Source organism: Scyliorhinus canicula, chromosome 17, assembly GCF_902713615.1.
Source record: "Scyliorhinus canicula chromosome 17, sScyCan1.1, whole genome shotgun sequence".
Lineage (NCBI taxonomy): Eukaryota > Metazoa > Chordata > Chondrichthyes > Carcharhiniformes > Scyliorhinidae > Scyliorhinus > Scyliorhinus canicula.
This window is the reverse complement of record NC_052162.1, coordinates 57,768,284-57,783,730: the sequence shown is the minus strand read 5'-3', so window position 1 is coordinate 57,783,730 and position 15,447 is coordinate 57,768,284. Positions and strand designations below refer to the sequence as shown.

At 48.6% G+C, this 15,447-nt stretch overlaps 1 protein-coding gene across 7 annotated transcripts in view; it reads left to right on the top strand.

Moving 5' to 3' along the window:
* LOC119952071 (exocyst complex component 1-like) overlaps positions 1–15,447 on the top strand; it is a 121,579-nt gene that overhangs the window by 63,069 nt on the left and 43,063 nt on the right. For all 7 annotated transcript variants that reach the window (XM_038775611.1, XM_038775609.1, XM_038775608.1 and 4 more), the window contains 2 exons: positions 2,876–3,003; positions 13,761–13,811. In XM_038775611.1, the coding sequence (XP_038631539.1) occupies positions 2,876–3,003; positions 13,761–13,811 (179 nt within the window). The remainder of the gene's footprint in view (positions 1–2,875; positions 3,004–13,760; positions 13,812–15,447) is intronic.

The window sequence follows — 15,447 nt, the reverse complement described above, 5'->3', positions numbered from 1 at the left end:
GCCCTGGTGCACACGCCGAGTAGCCACCCGTGCCTGCGGGAGCCTCGTGTCCTGGCCCTTCTCCACGTTCTCCTCGTCGGACGAGGCATGCCGTTCCTCCACCTCCTACTTCAACATGTCACCCCTATGCTCCGCAATGTTCTGCAGGATGCAGCAGGCCCCAACGATGCAGGAGAATCTCCCAGGGGTGTAGTACAGGGCCCACCCAGAGCAGTTCAATCCTCTGAACTGTGCCTTCAGGACGCCAATGCACCGCTTAATCACACCCCTGGCCGCTGCATGGGCATTGTTGTAACGTATTGGTCAGGGCCTCGGGATAGGCACCATCCGCTACAGCCGCTGCGGATGAACTCTGTTGCCCAGCAGCCAGCCCCTCAACCGGGGGAGCGCCTCGAATGTCTCTGGCACCGACAAGTGACCAGGATGAAGGCGGGCATGCTGCCCGGTTATTGGGCGCAGACGTGCACTCCAGCTTCATGTTGAGAGAGTGGAATCCCTTCCTATTGATGAAGGGCACCCCCTCATTCGCCAGTGTCATATCAATCACCCTCTGTACCTGGGGCATGGCAGCGAATCCCACTACCCAGGCAACCTGGTGGGTAAGGTTCACACCGGGCATAAAGGGCATTGGTTACGACACGGATGCACCTGTGCACAAAGGACTGGGAGATTCCTGACAGTTCCCTGCTCAGCGCGTAGAAGGACCCTGTTATGAAGATGTTCGGGGCGACTCTCATCTTGATGGTCACCAGGAGCAGGTGTCTACCCCATGCCCCTATCGGGCCAGATGCGCCATCACCCAACAAAGGTAGCGCAAATGTCCCGGCTCAGCTGAAGTCTTCGGCGGCACGACCAGTCCAGCAGGTTCGTGAACGATATGTGCTGCCGGTATACATGAGGCCTGATGCGGCGGCTCCTCCCACCTCCTCAGCCTGCTAGACGGCCGGCTCTCCATCGTACCGGCTGGCTCCTGTGCAGTTCTGCAAGGTCCTCCCCGAGTCCCTCCCGCTCTTACAGCCGCAGGGCATCCGCTAAGACAGCGGTGGCAAGGCAGATGCCAAGAACCTCTGGCTCTAATCTAAAATCCATTTTCTGCAGGAGGTAGAGGGCAGCCATGTAGTCAGGGTGAGTAGACCCTGTGGCCAGCCAGGTCCAACGGGATGCGCGGTGACCTAGGCCTGCACTGCGGACCCTACCCCTTGCATATCCCATTACTCCATCCACTCCCCTCTCCCAGTACTGGCCCAACTCCCAGTCGTTGCCTCCAACATCCTGCCTGCCATACCGTGCCCCTGGCCCCACCACCGCTTGCCACAGCTAGCTCCTGTGCTGTGACTTTTACTATGATCTCAATGTAATAAAAAATAACTTACATTCTCTCTCTTCTGCACTGCACACTGGGGAAAGTTGAAGCACCAGCTTGAGAAAATGAAGGACATTCAGCTCCTACGAAAAATGTTTCAACTGTATCATTCACCGCTGCTGTGATGACAGAGAACCCGAGTCATGAATGAATCTAGTGGACAACCAGAAGAACATACTGCTGGATACGAAGGAAGGAGGAATTCCCTACCACTGTTAGGGTCATGAGTTCACTTTCGAGAGGCAGTAATATCATTTCCATGCTTGCTTCATATTGAGGCTGCTCCACTGTGCTTCTTTACTGAAAGATTGAGTGTGTTTGCGACTTGCTGATGAGATCAAAGTGCAAGTTTCAGCTTACATTTTGTGCAAAGCTCTGAACTTTCATTGTTGGTTTGATCCAACTTGGAGTTAAGCATCTCATCCTTCGTGAGCAGCTTTTTTCTGCTGCTCATAATGCATGTCATCAGTGGAACAAGCGGACAAATTGACCTCTTTATTACCTTCTTCAACAAAAGGATGATTCTCCTCAAAAGAGACAACAAAGATTTCATGCTCATTGGCAGTAGAATCAAGAGTGTAGTCTGTTTTTATACCAACAGATCATCTACCTTCGCTGCAGAAAATTAATTTACCAAACCTTGTCCTGAAAGAGCAAACTAAGGTCTCGAGGCACATCTAGCAGATGGTCACCATCATTGTTAGCCCAGCTTGTCTCGAAAGAGAAGTGAAAAATCTGCAATCTCCTCCTGTGGTCCAATGGATGGTGCTACTTCAGTAAAGACTAGTTCACCGCATAATAAGTCAACTTCAATTTTTTCTGCAGTTTTGAGCTTCCCAGTCCTCAGAGCAAATTTGGAAATTCATTTCTAAATGTTGCTCCGTTGTCATCTAATGTGACCTCATCATAGAATCACTACAGTGCAGAAGGAAGCCATTCAGCCCATCAAGTCTGCACCAACCCTCTGAAAGACCACCCTACCTAGGCCCCCAACCCCACCCTATCCCCGTAACCCAATATCACCAATCTTTTTGGCCACTAAGATGAAATTTAGCATGCACATCATGGATGATGAAGGAGCTACACTCTGAAAGCTAGCGATTCCAAATAAACCTGTTGGACTTTAACCTGGTGTTGTCAGACTTCTTATTGTGTATTCCTGGAAGGGAAAAAGCAGAAACATGTCTGATATAATATACGGGAGCTGGTTCCTGCTGACATGGTAAACAGCTTGCATTATCTCCACAGGAGATTACAGTTCAGTTCCTACATTGTGTCTCCTCCTTTGAAATATCTCTATTTGAAAAAGGGTACAACATTCCATTGTCTCTGTCAGAACTGAGTATAATCCAAAAGGAAATTCCAGAAGTGGTTACTTTGCAACCTCTGCCAGCTTTTGCTTGCATGACCTAATATGAAAGCAGATCTTATTTAAAAGTTTAACATGTCCATCGTAATTTGTGCTGTAATATGTATATATCTAATTTTTATTTTATTTTGTGCGATTTTCAGGAATTCAGGAAAGTTTTGAAAAACTGACTGCTTCCACATCTAATCTGCAGAAAACACTTTTCAGAAGTTCTTTATATGAGCATTTAGGATCGGAAACTGACCTTGCAGACCGTGGAATGATGGACAAGGTAACTATTTCAGTTTTTATTTAAATAATTTAAGTTAGTAATATTCAGGTGCAATCAGTGAAGGTCAATTTTGAATATTGATGTTATAAAACAATGCATTAGTACAAAAGTACTGGGAGGTCTTGTGAAACAGTGGGTAGCAAGCCCTGCCCCTGAACTAGAAGCTCCAACTTTGAGTCGCACTCCAGGACTTTTGGCCAAGGAACATATATTCAGAACACAGCCAAACAGGTTGATTATCAGTCTGTAACTCCTTCCAACATATGCCAATGGCAAGCAGCAAGAGCAGAGGGATTTCAGGTTAACCATGTCTACCATTACTATTCACAGCTCAGGACATGCATGAAACAGGCAGCCCAGTGGCGCAGTGGCTAGCACTGCTGTCTCACGGTGCCGAGGTCTCAGGTTCGATCACAGCCCTGGGTCACTGTCCGTGTGGAGTTTGCACATTCTTCCTGTGTTTGCATGGGTTTCGCCCCCCCCCCAAGTATTTGTGAAATATCATTGATAACCGAATGTTTGGTTGAAATTTTCCTGATAGTCTCAAACACATTGATCACTTCATTATCTATGCTGAAAAATGGCAATATTCTTAAGAAATCCTGAGCCAACAACATTTGCAACTTATGGCGTTCGATTTTATATGTATGTAATATACACTAGTGGATCTCATGGTAAGTCAATGAGTATGCTATGTTCTACCATGACTTCAAAAATACTTCTTAGTATTCTATTTTCCTCCCCTGTGCCCTCTAATATCACTGCCATCTGCCCACTTGGAGATTGTTTCTTTGTAAATATTGTTTCCCCTTCATTGCCCTGATTAACCACCAGCCCTCATCATTGGTGCTAGAATTGCTTCATTCCTTTGGATGAAGGAATAACTGGAGGTAGCATATCATAAGCGTCAACCTCAACAACTGGGACAAGTAGCAGGTGGGTCTGTCAGACGTCAGATGGTGATGAAGGCAAAGCCAACCCAAAGGATCCATAGACTAAGAGTCAGTTTCCTGGATATGCTTGAAGAACATGACATCAGGAGACTGTGCTTCATTAAACAGGCTATTACTAATCTATGCAGCATCCTGGAGCAACACCTGCTGCCTTAGAACCATAGAAAAGTTACAGTACAGAAGGCGGCCATTCGCCCATCTTGTCTATGCCAGTCTGAGGACACCGAGGTGCCCTTTCTAATCCCACCTTCCTGCACCTAGTCCGTAGTCTTGTAACTTACACCGCTTAAGGTGCAGACCCAGATACTTTTTAAAAGAGTTCAGGGTCTCTGCCTCTCTGTCGTCTGGACTAGGAGGCCATATTTTACACTTGAATGCCAGAATCACCGCCCTTACACTTCTTCACCTCATGATTCCTTCAGGCTTTTAGTCCAAAGTACATAGCTGCCTCAAGTAGGCACTCAGTGCTCACCTTGCTAAAGCAAACCAGTACATGATCTTCCCAATAGATACCAAGATGCAGAATGAGTAGTCTTTGTAATTTTCAGACTTCCCTCATATCCATCGCATAATGTACACCACTTGTTTTTATCAGGGCACAAGAAGGTGATCGAGGAGCTTTTGTGAACAGAACTTGCTCTCTATTAATGTGCAACTAGCTTGTGATCACCTCAGAAGGAAAATGCTAGAGAATGCCTATTTCATCTCCACTGTCTCACTCCATACTGCAATATTTCCCCTTTTTCTCTGAAATAAGAACAAGGGCCAGGATTCTCCCCTACCCGGCGGGGCGGGGGGTCCCGGCGTATTGGAGTGGCGTCAACCACTTCGGCGTGGGCCTCCCCAGAGGTGCGGAATTCTACGCACCTTTAGGGGCCAAGCCCTCACATTGAGGGGCTAGGCTCGCGCCAGTGGTTGCCGCTCCGCTGGCCGGCGCGAACGGCCTTTAGCGTCCCGCCAGCCGGCGATAGTCCGCGCATGCGCCGGTGCATCAGCGGCTGCTGACATCATATCGGCGCATGCGCAGTGGAGGGGGTTATTTCCCCCCCCCCCCCCCCCCATGGTGAAGGCCATGGCGGGGTGGAAGAAAAAGAGTGCCCCATGACACAGGCTCACCCGCCGATCGATGGGCCCCGATCGCAGGCCATGCCACCGTGGGGCCCCCCCAGGGTCAGATTGCCCCGCGCCCCCTCCCCCCAGGACCCCGGAGCCTGTCCGCGCCGCCAATTCCGCCAGTGGTTTAAACCTCGCCGGTGGGAAAGGCCTGTCAGCGGCGGGACTTCGGCCCATCGCGGGCCGGAGAATCGCCGCGGGTGTCCCGCCGATTGGCGCGGCGCAATTCCCGCCCCTGCCGAAGCTCGGGGGGTGGATAATTTGGGACATGGCGGGGGCGGGATTGGCGCCGGCCCCGGGCGATTCTCCGACCCCCGGGGGAGAATTCCGCCCAAGGAGCGGGAGTAAATATCAAGAGATGGCTTCTTGGTGATAAGCAGCACGTCCGACATATATGGCACCTACTCTGCACCTCTACCATAGTGAAACAATTAAGGGACAGTGAAAATCACGGGAGCACCGGGACATCATAATACACCCTATCAGTGGCAATAGCTGTCCCTGAATTCGAGAATGACGTTTACTCAGGTCCCGGGTTTCTGCCGTGGGTCTTCATGTGACTGATCGGGCCGATTCTGAACCCACAGATCTTTGTCAGATGGGGAAGGATACCCCACGTGATAGTGCAGGACAAGCATCCTTTTTTTGCTTTCTCTGCTGCTGCTCCATCTCATCAATAAGACATTACGACTCAATGCTTGATGCAGCTTGATGGTCTAGCTGTTGCCATTGTGAACGATCAGTAGCAAGCGCTTCACAGTCATTTACGTCAGTGCTGCCGCACTTCGAGCTGCACATCTTTGAAGCATTTTCTTTGTCCTCCCTGGAATATTGACCATTTAGAATTGAGAAAACAGGACCTGGCGGAAAAAACGCTTTGTGGCCATCCAGACAGTGTTTAGTCCATCAAAGTTGATTTTGAGGGAATTTGCTTGAATGTTTCTGGACCTGGATTCAAGAAGGACACTAGCATTTGTTCAACAGTCATCGCATTGAACACAAAGGCATTGATGGTAGGATTTCTCTAGCATACGTTTGGGTCAGTTACAGTGCCTGATTGTGCAGCATAACGTGAGTTGGAACGGAGGCTGTGAATGGGATATATTCTGCAAAGTACCCTGTGCTAAGTTGATGTCAGATGTCACCAGGTTTCTTGATATTCACAGACGCCTGTCTAGTAGGCAAGCCAATGTACCCAAAATGTCAGTTTGCATGCGCATCAGAATTCTACTGTATGCTTTCCTATCAAAGTACTCATCTGATTACTCTGCAGCCCAGTTCGTTCACACAACTTCAACTGAAAAACTAGAAACTCGTTATTGTCTTGAGTCGCGGGTCGCCCCTGGGGCAGGGAGGGGAGGGGCTGCACATCTGTAAGGTCTTCAAGCCATCTTTAAATATCATGGAGACCCATTACAGGGGCCAACCACAGCTGCAGACTGCCTGTCTTATTAAACTCTTCCTGGACAGAGGCTTCTCTCATGAAAGTCAATTTGACCCCTTTTGACTCAGCCTCTAAATAAAGCCTATTTCAAAGGAGGGATCAGCCTTGTAAATTGTGACAGCACGTCACGCTTCAGAAATCTCAAATGCCTCCTCGAAGAAATAAGTGTCATGTCAGAGGATAATTGGTGCACTGGATGTCCTGCAACTTTGAAGCCTAAACAGTGTGCCTGTACTCAAAGAGCATCAACAACATTGAGGCAGCTGGCAAAAATCAAAGAGCAGGGCCTCACCACTGGGGACCCTCTCGCAGTGTCAGGGCGGGATTCTCCAAGCCTGCGCCAGGTCGGAGAATCGGCAGGGACACGGGAAATTCCTGCCACGCTGCTCCGACGCCGGGACGCGATTCTCCACTAATTGCACCCTCGGACAGTCCTGGGGGATTTGAGGGTCTCGGGATCGAAACTCTAACTGAATGTCAATCTCTCTCCTTCAATTCATTCCAGAAACAAGTACCGTATATACTCGCGTATCATGCGATCTCGCGTATCATGCGACCCCTAAATTTTCGTCCCCAAAATATGATTTCATGCATCAGGCGAGTCACTTTTTTGGAAATTAATGCCCAAACTAAAACTTCCAAATGGTATCATTGTCTGTGGATTCTGCAGAGTGGATTCTGTTGTGAAAGCTGTTCGCGAATCGAACAGCTTTCCAGCTGGCTTTACTAGCGTCGTTCTGCCACTTGACGTTTCCATTAATAAAAACGGCAAGTAAAACACCCGCAAATTCTGTGAATACTACTCTTCAGATTTTGACCACAGCATTCTGATGGGAGGATGTTCAGCCACTTGACGTTTCCATTCATGTTTTTATGAATGGAAACGTCAAGTGGCTGAACATCTTCCCATCAGAAAAAACGGCAATTAAAACACCCGCGAATTTTGTATCTCGCGTATCATGCGACCCCCCAAATTTAGGTTACAATTTAGGTCTTCAAAAGTCGCATGATACGCGAGTATATACGGTATGTTTGCTGGTGTGGAACCCACTGAGGCTGGCCACGGTGTGCTAGTAACAACGAAGGTAGGCAGACACCGAAGTCAGCAGCAACTCCAACGCAGGCTAGAGGCGGCACCACATGCCAGAAGGGGAAGCCAGTGATGTGCCACAGTATATAGATTTCATTGTTCCTTCTATGAGCTGACGGACAGCGTCTGCCACAGAAGACTCTGTCTCAACAGGGAGACAACGCGGCAGCTGTGCGATGTCCTCGTGGGCATGGCACACCGTGGAGAAGGAAGGCACCCACTCCTCGTGGCTGTGTAGGTCACTACAGCCCTAAACTTCTATGCCACTGGGTCATTCTAGGACTCACAGGGACCTTTGTGGCACTTCCCAATCTTCAGGCCGCAGGTGCATCCAAGAGGTGACAGATGCTCTCTATGCCTGGGCATCAGACTATATCAGCGTCGATCTGGAGGAGTCCCACCAAGATGCCCTGGCTGCAGGATTTTGTGCCATCGCCGGGGTGCCCGAGGTCCAAGGGGCAATCGATGGTACGCATGTCGCCATGCGAGCACCAGGGCATCAGGGAGTTCCCTATATTAACAGGAAGGGGTTCCTCTCCCTGAATGTTCAGACATGTGAAATCACTACCTGATAATCATGCATGTGTCTGCTTGCTACCCTGGGAATGTGCATGACAGCTACACCTTGGGGCACTTGGAGATCCCCAAGGACCACCCCAGTGTTGGCTCGTGGGGGGCTAAGGTCATGGCTGATGACGGTAGTGCGGAGGCCTGAGACCAATGTGGAGATCAGTTACAATGAGGCCTACACTTCCACTGTTAAGCGGTGCACGGGCTGCTCAAAATGCAGTTCTGATACCTAGACCTCTGAGGCGGGGCCTGACAGTACAACTCCCCATAGGGTCTCTGCTTTGTGGTGGTCTTATGTGCCCTCCAGACACGGGGAGAATATGCAAACTCCACATAGTCACCCAAGGCTGGATTTGAACCTGGGTCCCTAATACTGTGAGGCAGCAGTCTAACCACTGTGCCATCATGCCACCCTGTTCCCACCTCCAAGGGTCTATGTAACATCAATCCAGAGTGATGGGCCTGTGTTGACACTCTCAGCAGTCACTATGCAAGGCAGGGGAGTGATGACTATTCTCCGTGAAGAAAACTCTGCTGCTCCTCAGGATCTGATTAAATTTGACAAATTTGATTAAATTCTGCTGACAGCACGCTCACACTCGTCCTCACGACGGAGTCTGCATCGCGGGAATTTGGTCTTGGACGACTATGGTGTGTTGGGTCCAGAAACAGGGTGTGGGTGCAGGCAGGCTCGCTGTGAAGATCAAAATGAAAGCAGCTTTACATGTTTCAGGTGCGAAATGGTGAACATTTTAATGTGACAGATTTCCATTCTCCCTAGCTACGGATAGTGACTTACCAGTGCTTATTCAGTGCTCCTCATTCTTCTTAATCTTCCATTAGTCTAGTGCGAGATCTGGATGTGTCCCAAAAATGCACATCAGAGGTGGAGGCAGCCTGCTGCTTTTTGTGCCCTGTGGCCTTTGATGCCCTTGGTGAACAACCTCTTGGGAACCTGGAGCCAGAGGGCCCCGGCCGACTTGCCGGTGTCGCAGGCATCACCGTGCCACTCTGTTCTGCCCGCTGCCTTTGAGATGCGCCGCTGTCAGGAGGGGTGGGATTCAGAAGAACTGGAGACCAACTTAATCTCCTTGCTGTAAGGTAATTGGGCTCCAGTGCTTTCTCCTCCTTGGGGTGCCCGTACAGTCCTGGGTGACTCCATGGGACGGAGCGGCAGCTGGAGTGAACGCCGGAAGCCTGTGGGTCATCTGGCACAGCCAATCCTGGAGTTACCCACTGTCTGCACCATAGTGTTGACACCTTCAACAATGGTCCTCAATGACTGGGCAACGCTCTGAAGTACCTTGGGAATGTCCACCTTTATCTGAGACATGTCCCTCATCGACTGGAACATGATGTCGAGGCCCTCAACCATGGTCATCACAGATTGAGCCATGTCTTGGCCACCACCTCTCAAGGCGCAGGCATCATGCTCCAGGTTTACCACTGCGGTCACCACCCTAACAGTGTTGGTCTGGGTGCCATGCATTGCTGGCACCATCGCCTATGCCTGAAGTCTTTGGAACTCCTCCAATCTGCATTGCAGTCGCTGGAATATTGCTGGCACACCCTCCTGAATGTCACGGCTGTGTCCTATCATCTGCATCAGCTCTGAGAGAAACTTGCCCAGAGGCTCAGCATCTGACTGAGATCCAGCTGAGTCCTGGGATCCAGCAGACCTCTGACTGCTGTCTCCCTTTGGATGTTCCTGCCTCCACCTGTACATCAGCAGCTGTGTGGTGCCCACCAGATAGTGGCCCTGAAGGCTGTCTACTAAAGTCACCCACTGAGGTGTGTGTCTGCACTGGTGGAAGGTATGGGTGAAAGCTGTGACGCATCGCTGATGTTCTCCACAGTGCTCTCCTCCGAGGTGTTCCCTTGGGTGGCAGGGAGGGGCACGACTCCGGATGGCCCGGCCTCATCAGCTGTGATCCTGCAAAACAATGGCAATGTGGTCATTGTGAAAGGGAAGGATAATTTTGTGCGGCATCAACAACTCACTTGAGTCAGGTCATCTGGATGAAGGGACAGTGGATCCTCACCTTGCTGGTTCAGGCCGGCTTGCTATGTGTAGCTCTCTCCTTGGGAAACCCGCGACTTCCAGGGCCTATTCCTTATAGAGGGTGAGGATTTGGATCTCTGGCATCCTCCCACCCCATTTTCATCCTTTCCCTCTTAAGGACCATATTCTCCTACGAGGACAAATAGAGGGAATTGTGACCTGCTCGCTCGATGGGTCAGGGGTTCTATGACAGGTGGCATGTGTGTGCACCATACCTAGGCATGGAGGGATTGTGCTAGTGGGTGCCAGGGGGTTCTGCGGAACAAGCTCGAAGATCAGCTATTGGGAGGGTGCGAGGTGTCAGCCAGTGGGTTGGAGGGCTGGGGGGGGGGGGGGGGGGGGGGGGGGGGGCGGGTTGAGGGCAGGCAGGACTGATGCCAAGGGAGAGGTTGCAATTTACCCTTGGAGGTTGTTCATCTTCTTCTGACATTGGATGGCGGTCCTCCTGGGGTCATGCTACCTGCATTCACTGCAGCTGCCACTGTCTCTCTGGTGGCATTGCTGACCCTGCTGCTGGTTCTCCGACCCTCAGGGGAACAGGGTGCCTTGCCTTTCAGCGATGCATTAAGAAGCTGGCCACGAGGCTAGGAATTCTGCGAAAAGTAACTCACCTCCTGACTCCCCAAAGCCTCCCCACCACCTTAACGCACGTCAGGAATGTGATGGAATATTCCCCACTTGCCTGGATAAGTGCAGCTCCAACACTCAAGAAGCTCAACACCATCCAAACAAAGCAGCCCACTTGATGAGTACCCCTTCCACAAACATTCAGTCCCTCCACCACCATTGCACAGTAGCAGCAGTGTGTACCGTTACAAAATGTACTGCAGGAACTCAAAAAGGCCCCTTAGGCAGCATCTTCCAAATGGATGAAAATGAAATGAAAATCGCTTATTGTCACGAGTAGGCTTCAATGAAGTTACTGTGTACAGCCCCTAGTCGCCACATTCCGGCGCCTGTCCAGGGAGGCTGGTACGGGAATCGAACCGTGCTGCTGGCCTGCTTGGTCTGCTTTAAAAGCCAGCGATTTAGCCCAGTGAGCTAAACCAGCCCCAACCCACGATCACTACCATCTAGAAAGGAAGGGTAGCAGATACATGGGAACACAACCACCAGGACTTTCCCTCCAAGTCCCTCACCATCCTGACTTGGAAATATATCACCGTTCCTTCACTGTCACTGGGTCAAAATCTTAGAACTCCCTCCCTAGTAGCACAGTGGGTGTACCTACACCACATGAACTGCAGAGGTTCAAGAAGCACAACCTTCTCAAGGGCAATTAGGGATGGGCAACAATGCTGGCCTAGCCAGCAGAGCCCACATCCCGTAAAAATGTTTTTTTTTAAATCCCCGAAGCTAGGAGCAGGTTATCGTGCTGCCATCCTCATTTCTTGATGCGAGTGAGTGCTGATAGAGCGTTTGAAAGCCACAGTGAATGATGTAAGTGATGAACAGCTGAGGCATGAGTTGAGTGGATCAGCACGGTAGGCAGCACGTTAGCATTGTGGATAGCAGAATTGCTTCACAGCTCCAGGGTCCCAGGTTCGATTCCGGCTTGGGTCACTGTCTGTGCGGAGTCTGCACATCCTCCCCGTGTGTGCGTGGGTTTCCTCCGGGTGCTCCGGTTTCCTCCCACAGTCCAAAGATGTGCAGGTTAGGTGGATTGGCCATGATAAATTGCCCTTAGTGTCCAAAATTGCCCTTAGTGTTGGGTGGGGTTACTGGGTTATGGGGATAGGGTGGAGGTGTGGGCTTGGGTAGGGTGCTCTTTCCAAGAGCCAGTGCAGACTCAATGGGCCGAATGCCCTCCTTCTGCACTGTAAATTCTATAATTCTATGAGTGAATCAGATGCCAAGGGTGCCAGGAATGGCAAGTTTCACATGGGAGCTCATTTTTCAAACTAAGTGTGGGTGAATACAGGCCATGATCTCGCCAATGCAACCGATGCAAAACATCCCGCCAAATGCACACAAAATGATCATTTGAATATTTTGAATTGAATTGAAATTGGTATTGTGAAAAGTATTGTTCTGCGTACAGTCCAGACAAATCCTTCCATACATGAAAAAACACAGGACACACATAAATACACAATGTAAATACATAGGCACAGGCATCAGGTGAGCATAAGGTGTGAAGTACTGCTGAGTAGAGAAGATATATGAAGAGATCAGTTCAGTCCATAAGAAGGTCTTTCAGGAGTCTGGTAACAGCGGGGAAAAAGATGTTTTTAAACTGTGCGTGTTCTCAGACTTTTGTATCTCCTACCCGATAGAATAAGTTGCAAGAGAGAATAAACGGGTGGAGGGGTCTTTGATTATGCTGCCTGCTTTCCCAAGGCACGGGAGGTGGGTTCGTGTGATGGACTGGGCTGTGTTGGGTGAATTGTGTCCATTAGAATGTGAGAAACACCAATTTAAGACAATTGGCAAAAGAAGCAATGGTGACATGGGGAAGAACATTTTTGCGCAGCCAGCAGTTAGGATCTGTAATGCACATCCTGAGAGTGTGGTAGAGCCAGATCCAATTGTGGCTTTCACAAGGGAACTGGATAAGCACCTGAAGAGAAAATAAAAATTGCTGGGCTACAGGCTAGTTTAAAATGTTCAAGCCACACACCCTGCTTGGCCCTCTTTTTATTGTGCAGCCTGTCAGCAGTACTGGTCACACCCAGCTGCCTGCTGAAATCATTCAGATGAGGAGGTAAATAATCACGTGCTCCATAAAAATGGGAGCCATCAAAATGTCCCCTTTGGTGTCTCGCAGACTGAAAAGGATAATGGGGTTTGCCAACACTGGATGGGGAAGGCAGGCTGAAAATGGTTCTGATCCACCATGTCCTGCTCTTTATTTGTCCCATCACCGAACCAACCTCAGGATTTATGGCTAACTCAAAGATGCCTTCACAACTATGTTTGTTCATACTGTCAACACATACAACAGAAACGCACGATTGAAACTGGCCCTAAAAAGCCATTTTGAATTGGTGGCTGAGTTGATATTGTTTTGAAAACATATTATTACATTTTTGTCCACATGTTTTGGCCAAACATTAAATCATATTTGGTGAAAGAATACTCATATATTACAGCAATTTGATGAGGCTCACCTTTACCTTCATTTAATTATTAGATTTATTTGATTTGCTGATCAGGACTACCTGTTTTAATAAACCTGCCAGTTTTATTTCATTACAAATTTATTTATTTCTGTTCAAATTTAATTATAGTGGCTGCCAACATGTTCAGCTGTAATTTATCATTGTTTTCTGATTGCACAATTTGAGTTGATCTGTTAAAAATCTGACTGACAAATCAGATGCCTAAAGGACAGATCAGATGCTATATATACCATTTACTTTTACATTGACCTCTAGGTTTATTTTCTAGTACTCTCTATTAATGTGATAATTAATAATCTTATGCCATCTTTAGCAAATAAAAACTTGTATGTAAATCTGTTCACAGCAGTAATCTATAATACACTTTTTTCCCTCTATTTGCACTCTGATTTGTGATTATTAGGCCAAGGACGAACAGAACAAAGAATGGAGCAGTTCTACGTTTTGTACGCAGGTACGGCTCAATCCTACTGAACAAGATAAATTCTATTTTATCGGTATGTTTCTTCATTGCTTTTCAAATGGGTTATATGCAGGTAGGCATACAGTCCTATACTATGGTCAAAAATATATCAGCAGGCTACAAATAAGGAATAGGTTGATGTGGGCAGGTGTGGGGACCGTAGTGCTGGTGAGGATAAAAATTAACAGAATGGGACACAATGAATGTTCACAAAATCTGAATAAGTTTAGAATGGAATCAAAATTTGAAGAGGCTGAATGGACACATTCAAACCAAAAACAAAGGAAGTGGAAATCCAATACGCAGGCAATGTAGAATCATATATCATATAATCCCTATAGTGCAGAAGGAGGTCATTTGGCCCATCGGGTCTGCACCAACCTTCAGATAGAGCACCTAAGCTCACGCCCCACCCTAACCCCACCTAACCTTTTAGACACTAAGGGGCAGTTAATCATGTCCAATCCACCTAACCGTCACATCTTTGGACTGTGGGAGGAAACCGGAGTACTTTGGGCTACTGACTCTGTCACTGCTTTTTAAAAAAAATATTTATGGGATATGGGTATCATTGGCTAGGCCACATTTATTGCCTATCCCTATTTGCTTTTCAGATGGTAGGAATGAGATGTCTTCTTGAACCACTGCAGTCCGTGATATATAGATACAGCCGCAGTCCTGTTTGGGAGGGAATTCCAGGATTTTGACCCAGTGACAGTGAAGGAATGGTGATATATTTCCAAGTCAGGATAGTGATTGACCTGGAGAGCAACCTCCAGGTGAAGGTGTTCCCAAGTGTCTGCTGCTCTTGTTCTTCTAGACGGCAGTGGTCGTAGTTTTGAGGAGCTGCCAAAGGAATCTTAGTGAGTCCCTGCAGTGCATCTTTTGGATGGTGCACATGGCTGCCATTGTTCGTAGGTGGTGGAGGGATTGAATGTTTGTAGAAGGGGTAGAAATCAAGTGGACTTTTATGTCCTAGATGGTGTCAATCTTTCTGAGTGTTGTTGGAGCTGCACTCATCCATGCAAGTGGAGAGTATTCCATTACACTCCTGACTTGTGTCTTATGATGGACAGATATGGGATTCAGGAGGTGATTTACTCGCCACAGGGTTCCTAGCATTTAACCTGCTCTGCTAGCCACAGTATTTATGTGGCTAGCCCAGTTCAGCTTCTTGTCAATGGTCCATTAGAAAGATGGAGGTTGAGGGGTGACCTGATAGAGAGCTACAAGATTATGAGGGGCATGGATAGAGTGGAGGGGTCAGTCACCAGGGGGCATAGGTTTAAGGTCTGTGGGGCAAAGTTTAGAGGAGATGTGCGAGGCAGGCATTTTACGCAGAGGGTGGTGTGTACCTGGAATGTGTTGTCAGTGGAAGCAGATATATTAACAGCGTTCAAAAGGCATCTTGACAAACACATTGATAAGATGGGTACAGAGGGATAGGGCTCAAGGACGTGCTGCGGGATTTGGCAAAGGTTGGTATCATGACCGGTACAGGCTTCCAGGGCCAAAGGGCCTGTTCCTGTGCTGTATTGTTCTTTGTTTCTTTGTAACACCCATGATGTTGATAGTGGGGGTTTCAGCAATGGTAATGCAATTGAATGTCAAGAGTAATGGTTAGATC